Source organism: Neodiprion virginianus, chromosome 3 (genome assembly GCF_021901495.1).
Source record: "Neodiprion virginianus isolate iyNeoVirg1 chromosome 3, iyNeoVirg1.1, whole genome shotgun sequence".
In the NCBI taxonomy this organism is placed as follows: domain Eukaryota; kingdom Metazoa; phylum Arthropoda; class Insecta; order Hymenoptera; family Diprionidae; genus Neodiprion; species Neodiprion virginianus.
This window is the reverse complement of record NC_060879.1, coordinates 17,258,612-17,277,241: the sequence shown is the minus strand read 5'-3', so window position 1 is coordinate 17,277,241 and position 18,630 is coordinate 17,258,612. Positions and strand designations below refer to the sequence as shown.

At 35.4% G+C, this 18,630-nt stretch overlaps 1 protein-coding gene across 3 annotated transcripts in view; it reads left to right on the top strand.

Annotated features, from left to right (window-relative positions):
* LOC124299719 (uncharacterized) overlaps positions 1-18,630 on the top strand; it is a 271,430-nt gene that overhangs the window by 111,422 nt on the left and 141,378 nt on the right. For 2 of the 3 annotated variants that reach the window (XM_046753029.1, XM_046753027.1), the window contains exons 3-4: positions 4,659-4,810; positions 9,343-9,465. In XM_046753029.1, coding sequence (XP_046608985.1) covers positions 4,659-4,810; positions 9,343-9,465 — 275 coding nt within the window. The remainder of the gene's footprint in view (positions 1-4,658; positions 4,811-9,342; positions 9,466-18,630) is intronic. The other variant, XM_046753028.1, reaches the window with a different exon arrangement.

Genomic DNA, 18,630 nt, shown 5'->3' with positions numbered 1-18,630 from the left:
TGTCGAGAGCAATCCGGTGGGTTCAAAGACACCGTCGGAAAGCCCATCTGTAAAGTAGACTTCCGTCACGGCATGCTATTCCTGGCATAGTCCCATGTGTAGGCGTCGTTCTCGCCGATAGTGAGTGAGGTCAGACAGGGTCAGTGCCGCTGTACTCCTGCTTCTTTCAACCTTTTATGTAATACGCCTTTTGTTCGCGAAACCTTCACGAACAAAAGCCATCGTCTGCACCACCTTTTTTCCCATGTGCAAGCATTACGATTCTTAAAGGACTGCAAATCTCATAGCCAATGACAAAGAACGTAAATCGCTTAAAATAAGGCGAAAAATTTCATGCTCAGAAGAGTCGAAGCTAGACCAAATGAAATGTGGATATCTTTTCTGTGCTATTTGATGATGAAACTCATGCCTTGTCGCATAATTGTATTTTACCAGCCTTAATTCATTTTGCATTTGCATTTTTATTGTATTGCGTTGGATGCCAATTGTATTACAAAGACACTCTAATAGGAAATTACTTTTCTAATGGGTTATTTCAGCAGATTTAATTACAATTAGCTTTTATAATTCGTAATTTTGAAAAATTATAACTCACTTTCGCAATTTGTAATTCAAATAAATTCAATTACACATCACTTTGGTAATAAACAATTTGAAAATAATTTAACTACCCATTATGTACTTTCGTAATTCAGATATGAGTACAAAGCAAACTCAAATAAACGTCTTGTTAATTTTTTTCTTATGATATCCATTTCATCTAATAACAGGACTCAAATTTATGATTGAATTTTATTCGTATAATATTGTGTAAATCGTTAAAGTAATTGTTAACTAAATGCGTAATTGAATTACGATTACAATTGAAAACCCACAGCATTGGTGAGAAACCAATTTTTTCTTTTAAGATACTCTTAATTTTGATTGACATGAGTTAATTTTTCAAGGCAGGAAATATTCCAAAATACTGAAAGGCACACATTTTTTTGAGTTATTGCGGTGATGAAACCCTTGCGGAAGGGGCTATTTTCGTAAAATTCTGTTACGGAAATCAAGGGCTTCAAAGTTTTCCAATCAATAATTTTTGGCGTTTAGAGTTACTATATGCGGTTCCATTATAACATAGGAAATGAAACTTCTAACTTTCTGACGGAAACCGCGAGCTGAATACGGAGAAAGCAGGTAATAAATGCGATTTTCACGCCTGTGATTGAAGGAGCTTAAACATATTTGCTGTGAGCTTTACTGATTCGGGAATATTCACTGAAAACGAATTCTTATATCTTTCAATGGTCAGCAACTGCCGCAATATGAAACCATTCATATGCAAATACTAGGCTAATCAGACGCCTTATCAATTACCCGACGGTTAAAAAATGGGTTGGAACCGAGAACCCAAATATCAAACAGAAACAATCAATTTTTCGAAAATATGGCTTCACCAATATAAACCTTTATTATGGCCGTCGATTTGTCACTAAATGTAAAATGTTATAACTATCGTAACCATTTTACTTTACTATTTTTATTTGAAATCGATTTCACAAATTTCTTTTCTTAGAACTTATGAATGATAGCTAGAATTTAATTAGGGGAAGTGATGCAATTCAAATAAAATTACACATGCTTTCAAAAAGCCGCCTCGAATTTCATTTTAAAAAAGTCAATATAAGAACACCAAAATAATTAGAGAAACGTTGAAGAAATTTTCTTAAAATAAAACGAACAACACAGATTTGCGTTTCTTTTTTTTCTGAAAGATCGTTTACTGTGTGAATTTTAAAGTTCATTCAGTGTTATTATTCGTGAAAGCAGTCCTGAATGTAATACAAAACGACATTCATATGATATACTCCACGTCACATTCAGCAGATTCAACTTATACTGTGTAAATGGCAAATAGGTGCAAACTACGAGTTAAATGAAATAAAACTACCTGATGTAAACGTAGTTTTTCGAAATTAGCTCTAGTTATTTATTTTGTCGACATTTTCATATATGACTTAAAAAAGTAATATTTAGACGAAAAATTCGATATTTCACTAATATCTTAGGTTTATCAAAAAAATACTGCACAGCTCATCAAACAATATTTTTATTTTGTTGCCCTAATTTTTCCATGTTTGAGGATACAGAATTGGAAATAAAATCAGGATTATATTAGAAACCATCCCCCTCCCTTTCAATACTACAACAATATAAAAACTAGCGCTAATCTAATATAAAGTGAACTTTCAGACTCATATTACACGATAAGTTTTTACAGTTGCTTAACATTTCTTGGGGAACATTTTTATAATTATCATCTTTTACATTGCCTAAAAATTTTTCAAACAACGGTCCGTAGGGAATTCCAGGCATTTTTTTCTGAGCTTGTCATAACATTCTCAAAGTCTGCATCTTCGTACGAACGAAGTAAACATGAATTTACTAAATTACTCCTGTGGAACTGATAAAAATAATTTATTTTAATAGAGTTATTCCGGGGAAAGTATCTCTCCAAAATCTAGATATATATCATGTACAAGTATTCAGAAAACTTTTTCATCGGAGACCTGTCATTGATAGAGAAATATGAATGAAAAATATAGATCGTCGAAACGACATAAATAATAACAATATCACAAACCAATACCGAGAATTTCGAAAATCAGGATGGCATAATTATATAATTTATGGAATATAAGCCATAAATATTGAGTGGCTGATGAAAAATAAACAAGACAAGATGATTCATGTCAGGGCAGCGTAACTAACGTGTACGTTGATTTGTTTTGATTGAGGTGCTATTGATCATATTTTTGGCAGCTAATTTGATGACTCAAAGGAGCGTTTTAATTCTTTTCTAAATTCTTCTTCTTCCTCCCCAACAGACCTTTTGGCAGCTAGTTTATGACGGTCAATTTTGATCGAATCTAACCTCAGAATACCGCGGGGATAATGACTTGTTGGATGACGTGTTGACACGTCAATTTTGAGGTTAGATTCGACGGTCATGGGTTATGTTATGTTTATTGAGATTGAGTTTGTTTCACGCTCGGCCGACTATGGCGCTGCAAGTTTCTCTGTGTTGCCAACATAACTGTCTAATGCAAAAAATTAGCCGTCTCAGATTCATTGTCCCCAAGTGTACCGCGTGATGCGTGCAATGGTTATAAGTGCCTATAGATGCCAGCACATCACTTGTCAGGCTGAACAATACAGTGATATATTATTCTCAACAGAATTCATTGGTCTTCCAACTTAAAAAACCTGCTTATTAATTTTTACAATTTGTATTAAATCTCTTGTAAAAAAATGAATTCGCCAGTACATTCCAAAAAGGAAAGAGAAAATGAAGAATTTGAGATTCTTAAAGAGTAATTCAAATAATTCAAAATATTCCCGAAACTTCGATTCGACTTCTGAATTGAATTTCACTCTTCGATTCGATGCGATCACTATTCGCATGTTGGTAATTTGTACTTATACTTAACATGTTGGGTTCTGACCGCATTAGGGGCACCCGTATTTGGTGAAAACACGAAAACCGATGAGAACCGTATGATACGTCGGTAACACATGCACTGGCAGCTGATGCACGATTTTACCGACCAATTTGTTAACAGGTTAGACAGTTCTCGTTCGATTTCGTGTTTGAGCTAAGTACGCGTGACCCTGAATCGGCCAGAATACAGCACGTCAAGTGTACCTATACTTTCTCAATAAAGTTGTCCGGTGTGTCTTAAGGAGGTCGTCTAGTGGAAAGGCTGGTTTTTATAGGTTTTTCGGGTATTTTTTTTAAGACAAACATTGAACTAAAATTTCTCATAATTTTCGCAATATGTATATTTATTGACATTTGACCAAACTTTGTGAATTTCGGAGACCAGATATTGAATATAACCTAATGTATACTGCCCGATAAGAATGTAAGTCAAAAAAAGTGTAGACATGATATCTCAAAAAGCACTAGAGCGATTCAGCTGAAATTTTTATAGCATCTTTATTATACTTATACCTATCGCATGAACCAAGATATTCGTGATTGCTTTGGTAGTTTTTGTTTCACAAGCTAAACAAATGGGAAGAAGATGTAAATTTCAAATTTTTTTTCGTAAAACAAAAACTACCAACGCAATCATGATTATCCTAGTTCACGCGATGGGTATAGGCATAATAAAAATGCCGTAAAATTTGAGCAAGATCGGTCTAGTGCTTTTTGAGATCTATATCATGTCTATACTCTTTTTTACTTAGATTCTTATCGGGCAGTATTACATTAGGTTGTATTCAATATTTCGTCTCCGAAAAATGTACAAAGTTTGTTTAAGTGTTAATAAATATAACGTAAAAATTATGAGAAATTTTATTTCAATGTTTTATCTTTAAAAAAAAAATAGCCAACAACCCTTTAAAGAAACAGCCTTCACACTAGACGACCCCTTCAACCTTGACTGAACAAACAATTTCGAAATCATCAGACATTCCGTAAGTTGTCCGGGGTTTCTTAATCTTGATTGGATGAACAATTTCGAAAACACCAGATATTCCGTAAATTTTTTATTCACCTTTTGGAAAACACCCATCGTCCGAAAACGACAATATATCAATATCACGCGTTACATCGCTCATTCGTAACACTTAACAATTGATAAATATTCGTTATCTGTTTTCAGTGCCCCGCCTGCCCAGGAATGCAAACCAGAACCGAGAACGGGGCGGGGTCCTGGAGGACGACCAGCTCCGTTACTGCGGTCCAGGACTCTACCGGCGATCGTTGCTCCGGGGCTCAATATTCTACAGGCTCAAATCGACGCCCGTTATCATGGTACGGTGATGCATGAGTGAACAACTGTCGGAGGGATTTTCGGGAGCTTCTTAGGTTCCAGTGTGTTTACCTTGTCTTCTATTTCCAAGCCAGCCCAAACCTAACGTCTCGCTGTTTTCGAGAAAAAAATAAACAGAGAATTGATACTACATTTATAGAAAAGCTAACTGTCTGTCAGGTGCAGTGTTGGGCATTTTTTTCCCAAACTAATCAAATTTTATTTATAAACTACAATCAAATGATAACAAACTACAATAAAAAAAAAAAAAATGCCACTCCAGTTACAATTGTAATTTACCGGTAATATATTGATTATAGTTGTAATTGATAATTGGAAAACTAAAATTGAATATGAAACTGGGATCGTTTGTTCTGGCAATTGCAAATTGCAAACCTAATTGGTAATATGCAATTAGTTAATCAAATTATCAACTAGTATAGTTTGCCCAAGAAAGTGTCAGAAAGAAAAGAACTTAAGTAACAACGATTCAAAATCAGTTACTAACAATAAGTCAAGTTTTGATAAGTTCAATTGGTGAATAAAAGGGAAATTGAATAACTAATAATCAAGTGCTTTTTGTTCATGCTAAATTCTTGTAGTTTGTCCAATTACGATGAATAACAGTTCATTTAGTTCGCCAACGACATCCACGAAAATCATCTGATATCGATATTTGATAACATGAATTTCTTTTGAACCTAAGCCTGAATCTATTAAACGAATCTTCTATTGATTTTACACAACTTGTATTTTCAGTAAATTGAAGTGATCAAAAGGAATCGAAGTTCCAGTGAATTCAGACCATTCATTCACAAACAATATGAGCTATGATTTATTAAAATTGGATGTACGTACAAAATATGGTATGAGTTTGTCACTTAATAAAAAGAGGGAATATTGTATTTCAAAAGCTTCTGACAAATGACCGCCTTCCGTGCAAATCCGTTGGTTTATCTTGTCTCTCCGAATTGCGGGTGCATTGTTTCGACCCAATTCATCTTGATCCACTTGAGCTGTACTTGTTCAGTGTTTAATTCCTACTTACTTGGATTGAAAATTATTTCTACCAGACTGTACAACTGGAACATCCTTAATTACATATCTGAAAATGAGCGGGGCAAAAAACGAGTCGAAAGAGCTTCTCGCCTTCCACATCCTGATCAGACACGTCACCTTGCCTGACATTCAATATCCCACCCAGCCCAGCCTTTTCACTTCCAGACGCAGCTCAGGCAAGTCGTCGAGAGTGGCGCCCGAATGTCACGTTGTGTGTCTCGATTGACGACGGGTGAACGTCCTCCTGCGGGGGTGATTTTCTCGGACGTTGGCTTGGCCGTAGGGCGACGGAACGTTGATCACGTATTCAATGCCTGGCACATTCAATTTGACGATTTGCTAAAGCAGGAAACAAGTTACATACCTATACAATACGCAAACGTGAACAAATTGTTGGTTCCGATAGAGCCACCCCCCGTTGTTTTTTATTTCTCGTCACCTATGGTGATAAGTACAGACCGGATTATATGCAGCATGAAAAGCTTGAAATATGCATGAAAAGTGTCAGAATATGCCATATTGAACAATTAAAAAATAGATTTTTTTTTTTAACTTCAAATCAGCATGAAATCAGTAAGTAAACTCGATAATCAACAATTACTTAACATTTTGTTACCTTTGGCGACGTAAACAATCAGGTACTGTTCCAAATGTTCGGTAGTAAGATCGCGTCTTCGATAACTCAAAATATTTTTGTAAATGGAAAAGGACCGTTCCACATTCACTGAGGTAAATGGGCAGTATTTGAACTCGTGTGCTGTGTTGGCACTTATTTTTTCTTGCAAAAGTTCACCCGTCCCATTATTAAAACCATTAATTTTACACAAAGTTTCAAGGTTTGAGTTACTGTTCAAAATGTTTTCAAACTGTTCTTTAAGTTTGCGCTGAAACACTTCTGGCAATGCGGAGTTTACTTGGCGGATCTTATTCATTAACTGAATAGAATCAGTCAACGCCAAACCTTGAGGTTCAAGCTTTTTGAGACTCGCAGGTATGTGCGAAAAATGAGTGCTAATCGCAGCTGTGTATGTATTTTTTTTTTTTAAATATTAGAATCGTTAAATGCTTTGCAAATATAGCGAAAATATGCATCATCGCTAGATTTTACGCGAAATATCTAATAACCAGTAAAAATTGGCTATTAATATGCAAATGCATATAATCCGGTCTATGGGGATAAGGGTGTTCCTTAGGGGGATCCGTTATACAGCTTCTTTAAAAAAAATTGACATGGTACAAAGTCGACCTATTCCTTAAACAAGGTTCATTTCACATTAAAAAATGTTTGCAAGCTAAATTTACGCTCAAAGGATTGTTTCACACCAATGGCCGAAATCGATATCCTTTTGATGCCGTATCCATATCATATCCTTCGATAAGCCATTTCTCATCGTTTGAACGCAGAGTTTCGAAAACAAAAATGATGCGAGTGTTTATTCTAAATTATTCAAATTTTCAACAAAAAATTTTCACTAGATTGAAAATTGACTTTATCTATTCAAATAACATGATTTTACGCACTTTCCGGTTAACTTTTGGAGGCTTATGCCTCCCTAAATTTTCCTCAGATCAACCCATAAATTTAGTCGCGTCGTACTCGAAGAGAATGTAAACAAGAAAAAATTTTTGTTAAAAGAACCTATGACTAGGCTTTTTGCATGAATAATTTATTTCTCTAGAACAAAACTTTCATAGATCCTAATATTTTCGTAAGAAATTTCTAGTACATACATATAAAGACGGCAAAATTAAATAAAGAGTTGAGCGAAAATTTGTGATGGTCGGTGCTATAAAAATCTTTTCTTTAATTCTTGAAAGTATTTAAACATTTCCTCGGTTTCGCAACAATTACCGTCTATAAACTGAACTCAACGACACCCTCTTGTTCGTCTTTATTTTACGACATCTGCAATAGCCAATAAGCCACACGTATAATACTATTTCTTTGCTGAAACAAGATCCAAACAGTAGTTTGTTGCCGTAAAAAACCCACCCGAAGTACAGAATTTGTAGCTCAAGTCTTAATGGTTGCCTCACAATACGTGACTTTGTTACATTCTATTAACACGTAAAAAGACATAAATTTCTTCCAGTTTCTTCAGAGAATTTCCCAAGATAATCACGAGTACCTACCGTCTCTTATACGGACGTAATTGTGTGGACGATTTAATCAACTGCAAAACTGCTGACCGTTTTTTTTACGTCAGGGCAGCGAGGAACCAAATATTAGCAAAATTTGACTTTTTGGATCCTTTGGTCGCAATGGCGAACCGAAGCCGACCTTTTAAGGTTGACAAAAACGAACTTTTTATTATTCATATTAAGGGGGTATTCTAGTGTAGAAATTTGAAAAAATCGATTTTTTTTTTTTTTATATTTTCAAAGCTTAACCTTTCAAGAATGTGTCCTTAAAAGGACAAGTCAAAATTTCAATCATTTTCAGAGATATAGCTATTTTAGCGACACGTCTTCAATACTGGCTCGGCTGGAACGAATTTTACTCGAAACTTTAAACGCGTTTTTCTCAAAACTACATTTTTCAAACCGGTTGACATGATTTCTCAAGTTCTATTGAACCGATTTACTTGAAATTTGGTGAGAATCTTCTCAATACATGTCTCTATCGCACGAACTATTATTATAACGAAATAATAATTTTTACTATTTTTAAAAAATTCAGAAACGTCCAAAACAGTCAAAAAAAAACGTATTATTTTTTCGGACAGCCGTAATTTGGCAAAAAAAAATTTTTTTTCGACTTTTTTTTAGTTAGTACGATAGCTGCATTTACGTAGATTAATAATCTTTTTTTTTTTTTTTTCTGATTTTGAAAATGCTTGCAATCGTGACAACATTGGCGCACCATTTTTTTTGTACCCCCCACTTCAACAACTCATAGCACTTTCAATTTTGTATTTTTTGACTTGTTTTTTTTTTTTTTTTTGTAATCGTGAAATAATAATAAACGCCTGATAAAAAAATGGATGGTAAAAATATTTTTTGTTTTTTATTTATAGCACTTCAAAAAACACCTGAAATTCATGCCTCTACACTAGAATACCCCCTTAAAACGAAATCGATCGAACTGTCAAATCTTGGTAGGACGTGAAATGAATTCACGTTTTGATACTTCACGTTTAAACGGGAAGAGTAACATGGGATTAAGAACCTTTTAGAGTTGAGCCAAGAATTCTATACTACGGAAAAAATTTTAGTTTAGCAAAAATTAGACACGGACTAACAGAAAAGAGGGGAAAAAAAGGTCTACACATATTGCAATAATGTGAAACAGTCTAGCGAACAGCCGCTGTTGTATATTTTCTGAAGCACGAAGCCAAGCGATCGTTAATCATCGCTGACAAGTATCGTGAAAATGATCCCCATGCCACCGTGGACGATCATTTATTTCGCCTTGATATTGCGATTGATAGAATTTTCGAGGGTGAAGCTCTATATTTCTTTCTTACTATCGCAGCCGCTGCCTCGGGAGGCGTATTCGCTACGTCGGCTGACCCTGTTTCCGGAAAACGTGGAAGCACAACGTCGCACTACGCCAAACTCTTGACCCCCAGGATCTCCTTCACGGACGACAGTATAGGTGAGTAGCCGAACGCCTGCCAGGTTCTTGATCTCATACATTTGCGTAGGAAGGGAGAAATCAGGGATGAGTGTGAACTCGAGTATTTGGGATCAGTGTTGTGGTAAAGTTGACAAAAAAAAAAAAGAAAAGTTTTTCACGTTATATCAAGATGAGGAGGTTTAGAGTGGTTCGTTAGCCGAAACCAAATGTGTTTCAAAAATTTTATTACGAGATCGTCCATACATCGAGTAATTTTCAAATGAATAGAAAAAATAGAAAATATTTGAATTACAAACAAAAGCTTATCGCTAGATCTCGTTGTATCATGTTAAATCGTTTCAAAATGGTTGAGACTCTGGTTATAAAGTCGTTCAATTTCACTTAATGATGGCTCATTTTATTTAAAAGAGTATTTCAAGCAAATTTACTGAATCTCTTTTTTCACGATTTGGCATCGTTAAGCATTTAATTGTACGACATTCCGTCGATATTAATTATGATATTTAATTTAGTACTAAAAAGAAGAAAATCTGTTGAAAGTGATTGTGGAAAATAGTCTTTCTAATGCCATTGTTAAGTAAAATCAATAGAATTTACTTGACTGTGAACCATTTTGAAGCTGTTTGAAACGAAGTCTTGAAATCTGAGTTTTTGTTTATGGTCCCAATGTTTTCTATTTTTTTCTTTTTAAATAGGTCTTCACGCGTTATGAATATAGAAATTTAATAAATACTTAATGTATGTACTATCTAGTAATAAAATTTGTAAAAAGTATCGACTTTCGGTCAACCAACCTCCTCAAAGTGCTATAGGTACAAAATATCTTGGAAACGCCTTAAGGTATGCAAAAACTCTTCAACGGTGAAATAAATGGTTTAAATAAGATTATTCAAATTGCGATGGCGAACAATCCCGTGAGAACTCCATTCTACAGGGTTTGGTATTAGCAACGCGAAATTTTCCGTACTTTATGAAAATAAGGTAGAAAAAATTCTTCCAAGTCCGCGAATTCTGGGAGAAATGCCATCCTTGTTTTGAACTAACAACGTAAATTTCACGATTTCTTATCGATGTTCTTCCAATGTAGACATTTCTTGATATCCCATATGTAGAATTGTGACCATAACTAATATTCTTATTACTATTATAGAATAACATAATCTGTGCAAGGTATTGTGAGTTTTAGCAAATTATTTAATCTGCAGGTGCAAATATTAGAACGCTCGTGATTTTATGAAAATTTAAATTGGTCACTCGGAAAAATCGAAAGCTGATTATTTTGGTTCTTCTTGTGCTAATTAATTTAGGTAACGCTGGCACACATACCTATGAAAGCCTGCATGCAAATTGTTGTTCTAGTGAATTTAGAGCGTATTAAATGGATATCAGTTTTCTCAAAACATGGAATCGTGACACTGCGATTATTTCAGTGCACTTAATCGGGTGTCCTGGTTAAAATTACCGATCGAATATCTCCGTAACGATGCATCCAAATTGTTTGCCCTGCGTCCTTGGACGTATCTTGAGGAATAGATTTCCATGAATGTATAAAATAAATCAAAATCAACGAATTTCACGTCGTGTGAATCGTAAAATGAGCGCGTCACTTACGTCGATCAAAATCTGAGCCTAAGTATAATTATAGCTTGAGCATTTATCAAAAACAGGGCATCAGAACGCGATTCTACATGCATTTCGATTTCGATTGATTTTATACTTCCATCGGAATCTATTCCTCAAAAAACATCCAAGGACGTATGGACAAACGATTTAAATGCAATATTCGAAAATGTTCTGGGGATCGGTAATTTCGACCAGGGCACCCCTAAGAAAGAATGAACCTCACCGTTTGAAAGAAAAGTTTTCGGTAATGTTATTTACACCAATAATAGTGAAGGCGATTAAAACAACGTCCTTACTATGTACCAGAAATGAATGTGATTGTCAGCAAATTCTTATAACGTAAGTTATCGATAATTTAAGAAAAAGTCTTTTAATTATTAATCATGAATAAAATTATAATTATAGAGTGTCAAAAATAATGAAACTTTGGTGTCTTTTTATCCGATTCTGATGTTTTTGGGATTATTTTTTTCACTAAAGAGATCTCCAAAAACCGCTAGAAAAAACTGTTCAGAAAGGGTTTTCATCAGCAGCCACATTTGTGCGTTTTAACCGTATACTATATATGACGTAAAAAGTATCGATTTTTTTTTTTTTTTTCAACAATTTGTGGGGATCTGATCAACAAGCAAACTAATCTCAAAACATCAGAATCGGATCAAAATCGTCAACGTTCCAATTCCTACAAAACTTGTTCTCAAATTACTGACAACGATATCTTGGCTGGTGTTATCCATTTGAAATTTCTCGGATTAATGTCTGTCCCACATAGCAGGGGATGATTTTTAACCCGTGTCCACCATTATTGGTGCAAATAGTTTTCGGCGAGAGATTTTTCAACCTATTTTTTTTTCTCTCTTTGTAACGTTCGATTCAGGCGATGGTGCGAATTTACCCTTAAGAACCATGAGTTTTGGAAGATTGCCTAGTACGTGCCAATTAGGTAATTGTATACCTACTCTCAAAGGCTGTTAATTATAGTGAAGCAAACTGAAGGGGGGATTCGCGTGGATTAACAGGTGACGATAATTGTCGAATTATGAACGTCGTAATGAAGGATTGTGGAGCAGAGATAAGTACAACACGACTACACGGTATAAGACGCGACGCTAACTCATGACACAAGATTCCCAACATAATATACAAGTTACACGCCCGAGTAGCTAGGTCAACAAATTACTAATAATTTGTTTACTGTAGAGATTGGATCCTCGGTTTTCCGCCGCTTCGGGCAACCTATTGCGAGGCTGAATGCTCGCGGTTGAAGGTTATCCAAGGTTTGTTAGCGCTCAAGATGTGCCTACGTCGATGCCGGGGGTGGTTAATTTCCATCCCCCGAAAATTAATCCCGTGTCGCTTAAGACCTGGCTGCAACCCCTATCAAACCTCTTGGACCATCTTTTCGCCACTTTGCGAATCTATGTATCCCGGCCACGAATTGTTGAAATATATCCGCAAAATCTAATCGGACTGCTTTGATCTCGCGAACGGCTAATTCCCGGCTCCTTGAAACGCTCTTCACTGTTTCAAAGAGAGCAATTCCAACTCGCATGGTATAATGACCGTCCGCGTGCTTGAGGCCTTCAGACGCACATCCTAGGCTCCAATCCCTAATCCCTTTGTCGGTCGCCATTACAGTTTGCCAAAGTTGTTGGCGCGTCGACGACTGATTACGGAAACCCGTGAAGCTGATTTTTAAATAATCCGCAAACTCATCAATAGTCGCTATTTAACTTTATTTTTTTTTTTTTTTTTATTCAATATACTCTCGCTCCTGTAGATTTGTGAGTATTAATGGTTGATGGCGTTTTTTAGGCTTCAGGAGCTCTAATTTCCATCAAATTCCAATGGCAAATAAGAGCAAGGCATTGGTGAGTGACTTTTCGAATAAATTCAATCACTTCGTTACTGCCGTAAGGATTTCGAAGCATCGTTGGTCCGGTTGAATTTTTTTCTTTTGGAAGTCATTTTGTTGAGACGACGTGAAATTTTTGCTTTCGGCGAGAGAATTTTTTCAATTTCATTTATTTCCTGGAATATCTTAAAAAAACAAAAAGTGTCGGGATTTTTCATTTGCTAATAACACAGATACAGAAATTTAAAAAAAATTATCGTCGTTGAAACGAAAAGGGCATGTCTTCTGAAAGAAATGATTCCAAAATGCTCAATCGGACCAACGCTTCTCCGAAATCCATACGATGAGTGACTTGTTTGAAAAATGACTTTTCTATTCACCAATGTCTTGATATCACTTGTAATTGAAGTCTTACGTAAATTACAGATTATGAAGCTTAAGCAATCGACATCAATCATGAAATTTTACAAACCCCCGTGATCAAGGTTGTGTAAGAAAAATATTCACATGAGTTTTGTGGATATTAAAAAAAGTCAGCTCTCCTGGCCTCCTAAACACACCCGATGTTTCAAATTCCATTTCATGCTGCGGAACGAATTAAACTCACCAGACGAACATCGTGTCTGCTGGCAGTGAGACGCGAAAAAAATTCACGTTGGGATTAACTGAAAACAGTTTTAGGGATTTGAAGCTGGGCTAATGGGTGACATGCCGGTGAGAGTGAGACTCTGACGAGGGTTCGACGGTGCAGAATCGTTCAGACTAGGGTATTCCTCGTTTGACAGTCTGCTAACGATGGTCAGTCTTTTTTTTTTTGCCTTTTTATGGTTATCGGGTTCCGCAGGTTACCCCTGTACAACGTCAGAATTTTTTACGATGATCGGTTGCGAAACACTGATGGAGCAATTACGAAGGCTTTTGCAACTTCTGAAGTGAGAGCTGCAACGATATATTTTAAACCCACTCGAACGTGTCTTTCGCTCACACCATTACAAAGAATTGATCAAACCTCTGATGTGATGAGAATTCAAAAGTTTATTCGCTTTTTTGTGTCGATGTGCCTCGTAATTTTTTGTAATATTTGCTATGCATAGGCGCCGACTTTCACGAAAGTTGGGGTTTGCTTTGTGGTACCTAAGCAGTTAAGCGGTAGTTGGTCGTGAAAGTGGTGGAGTTTCACTTCAAAATCCTAGCCCATTTCGAAAACAAGAATCTTATAAATGGGTAGCTGATATCTCACGTTAAAAACAAACGTAGTAATGAAAAAATGCGAAAAGTTTACGAAGTCCGATTACCCGCCAACTTTTTTTGTAGCAGAACTTTCAGAGTCACTTATTTCGACTATTTGAGGATAAGCAAAAATAACTACACGCACAGACATTGATCGTATTTATACTTATAATTCGGAAGTTTCGGGAACTGCAGAAGAGTCCCTAAAAAGTGTTAGCAGCTGCTCAGATGACCAAGCAATCTCATACAATGTACCTGCGGCTAAAAGGGCCTAGCTAAGGGATATTTGAAATGAAATAAAAAATATCCAATTTAATCAACGGGTCTTGATAATACTCAATATTCAAATACAGTTTTTATAAGATATAAACGAAAAATGGTAAATTGTATCATAAACAAAAACGAAATTAAACATTTTTAAAAACTTTGCCTGTAGGCCTTATTTCACTATGGTAGAATAATAAGGCCTATAGCTTCAACACACTTAAGTAATCAAACTGTACGTAATATGTCTGGTATCTGAGATCAATAATCACATGACTGTAGCAATTAGATTTAAAATTCTCAAAAAAAATAACTGTCAAGTATATGAAATAAGGGTAAAATTTCCTGACATATCGCTCGCCGCTATTTAGTTTGTAAATTTTCGAGAAAAACATAAATTTTGAAAAAAAAAATCAATTTCTGAAACAAGTCCAAAACACCTCGAAATCATTCAAAAAGTGTTTCTTCACTCAGATAAAGGCATTTCGAGTCAACATTTTCATTTTAAAGTGAACAGGTTAATTGCTCAGACAGTTGACACCAGGTCGTTTTCTGACCACGACGCTCGTTTAGAAGGCATCGAGATCGAGGCATCAAGAATGACGATCAATCTATTAGTAATAAACATGCATACTAGTTATTTACATTCGTAATATCTTGAAAACAATGTAAAATGCATTATAAAAAAAAACTGTGATATACGAAGTAAGAGGATAATAAAGCTTATAGTTAAATTTAGTACCCCTTGAGTGTTAGGCGAAAATGAGATTTTCGAGCATTTTTGGGGTAGCTAAATCCAAATCTGAATTTAGATTTTCAAAATTCAAAATGGCGGATCCAATATGGCGGACCAAAACTTTTTCAACTGGATTCGATCAAATTGGAGCTCTTTGTCAGCCAAATGGATTCGCCATCTTGAATTTTAAAAATCTGATTTCATATTCGTAACCAGCGATCCCGAAAACCCCTGGGCAAAATTTTTTGACCGGATTTGATGAAATTTGAACTTCTCGTCCGCGATATTGAATCCACCATTTTAAATTTTACAAATCTGATTTCAGATTCAGATTCAGCGACCTGAAAAACTTCAAGATACTGACATTCATCGGAATAAAACTAGTTTTAGAATTTGCTTCTGTTATATTAGATCTGGCATTTTGAATTTCGGAAATCCGATTTCAGATTCAGATTCAGCGACCTCAAAACTCTGACACACTCATTTTTGTCGAAATCAAACTATTTTTTCGAATTAGCGTCCGCGATATTGGATCCGCCATATTGAATTCTAGAAATCCGATTCCAGATTCGGATTCAGCGACGTCAAAAACGTTGATTTACCAAACTACAGTCAAATCGATGCAGGATAAACAGTTTTTTTTTCAAATGCCCACACGTGTCATGACACAAAAGTGGCACGACTTTTTTCTGCCCACATGTGTGTCACTGACGGTCAAGGGGTTAATAACCACCGACCACGTATTTTGGAAAAATAAAATGAAAAATATTTGGACCACGATACGTTATTCAAATATTTAAGATCATCGAAGCATGAGTTAGTGAAGATACAGACTACGATTTTAGATAGCTAAGTGTGATATTACAAAAAATACTCACAATTTATTTGGTCCAATTTTTATCATTGGTACTGCGCGGCCGCGTCTTGAATGTATCACTGTTAACGGGAACCTTTTGTAGGCCATTGTAATCTTTTTTTATCCTTAATGACCCCTCTATTCTTCATGATGTCTATACAATTCTGGAATTACTTATAACCTTAATAATAATGTTAATCATTGTAATCACCTCGATTTCAGCATCGCACCGTTGTAATGCTTGTAATTTTTTTTCACCCTTGTAATCTTGTGTAACCCCTTTGAACTCTGCATATTACACAGATTTAACTGTATACATGTCAACTTGTTGTAATGTTAGCAACCAACGTGTTATCCGTGCAATTTTTGTATTTTGTGTTATATTCGTAATCAGTTTGTAATTTGTGTAACGTCACTGTAATCTTTCCAATCTCTTTGTAATTCCTGTAATCTTTGTAATTCATCTGTAATTGTAATTGGAGTACGTCATTTTTACACGGTAACGGACCCCTCGGGAAAATCATGCCTACAGAAGGATTGAGTATTCTCAGAGAAATTTTGTTGCTTTTTTGACAAAACCAAATTGTAGATGCAATTTATAAAGATTTTTTTCCAACATATCTGTTTGGTAGTGAACATTACCTAAAGAAAACTGTATCGTAATCAACATTACTTAACAGTTCGCCTCAGCGCACGAAAGCGAACTCCTCGTGTAGGTGTTACAAAAATTGTATTGTGCACCAAGGGAGGAAAGTAGATTTTCGCTCATAGCGCGGAGCTTGCTGTCCGACTTGATTGCGCTTTCGAAGTGTATCTTCCTACGCCCGCGATGCATCGAGGTAAAGCAGTTGATGAGGGCAGTAAACTCTGCCGAGAGATCTGAACCTTCCGCCAGTGGTGTACACGAAATTTTTTCCGTACAATCACGGCTGCCGACCTTGCGTCTTACGTAGTGAAAGATCTCGTCGATCATGTCGGTGTGCGGCAGTTTAGTACAGGCGAATAAGGCATGTAATCGACTGACTCCTATTCTTTTCGAGAACAGGTTCGCCGATTTTTTCGTAGGTAGATTTGACCTCAACCAATGAGCCCTTGATTTTGCCGCCATATCAATTTAACAGCTGATTGTTTGTAAAAATGGTGAAAAAAAAAATCAAATTTTTATTTTCAATTTTTTTTGCTTTTAATTTTTCGTCTCACAAACAGAAATAACAATATTAAAAAATGTTTTTCGTAAGTGAATAATTTCAGCAATACTCATATTTGTTAAGTAGGAAAAATTTTTTTTCCTTTTTTTGCGACCTTTGTCGATGGAAAAAATTTTTTTTTCAATCGCATTAGTAATCTCCATATTTGTAAGTACTACGAGTAATATTTTTTGACGCTGTAACCCCATTATGTTGGGTTCTATTGGTACCCGAAGTTTTTTTAGAAAATCGCTATTTGTTGCCATAATGTACGAGATAATCGAATAATTTTTGGACTGGTTTTTGAAGCACTAATTTCACACGCGACATGTGAGTTTCGAAGGTTTAAATTTATAATTAAGGAAACTGGGTTGAAATTAAAAAAAAAAAAATGGCTGGTTTTTTACATTTTGCGGCTAAACTAAGAATTATTTTTTGAATCAAAAACTTTTTTTCATGTACACGAGGTTAAGACCTACTACTTTTATATCAAACATTTTTTCCCCTCGTCGATAGAAAAAAAATTAAAAATAAAAATTCGATTTTTTTTTCACCATTTTTACAAACAATCAGCTGTTAAAGTGATATGGCGGCAAAATCAAGGGCTCATTGGTTGAGGTCAAATCTACCTACGAAAAAATCGGCGAACCTGTTCACGAAAAGAATAGGAGTCAATGCTTACTCGGCTGGACTAAGTTTATCGAAGTTAGAATTCATGATTGTATCAACTCGCAGCCTCCTCTGATAGACAGTCACTCCGCCCTAGGGAAAAAAAAGTTTCCACACTAGGCAAGTAAAATTTCATTAAGGTCCCTTACTGCAGGGAGGAAAGTTGGCCTTTCCGTGCACGTATAAAAAATTATTACATTTTGTGCACTTGAAATTTATAAACAAAAAAATACATTGTTTCCAAAAATACATGTGTTTGTCTGTATCTTATTGTGAGTGCAGTTGCGGAGAATAGTCTTCTCAACCAGACAGACCATTGTGTAATATAATAAAAATATAAATTTAGTATATTTTCGACTATTTTAGAATAATCTATAATAAAAGTCAATATCGAAGCTTCGGCTTACACTTTGGATAGTTTTTTTTCTTGTATTTTAAAAACATCTTCATAGCTTCCTCAATGTGCAACTATCTCGTAGTAAACTGATTGCGAGTGGAAAAATATTGATTCTCATCTCAATCACCTCTTTGAAATTAGCCTTCGTGAAAATACATATGCGGTTCAGCCACGACCAGTTCACGACATTTCTATTATCTTACCAAGGCCCATTAGGGTTGAAGTTAACAAAGTTTATGAAAATTTTATTTAATGTAATATAACATACAAACGCGAACCTCATTTTCTGTACCATTTCACGTAAGGAAATCTGCATCGATCAGAAGCTAAGAGCGTTTTGTAAAAAATTCAATGAGCAATTCTAAC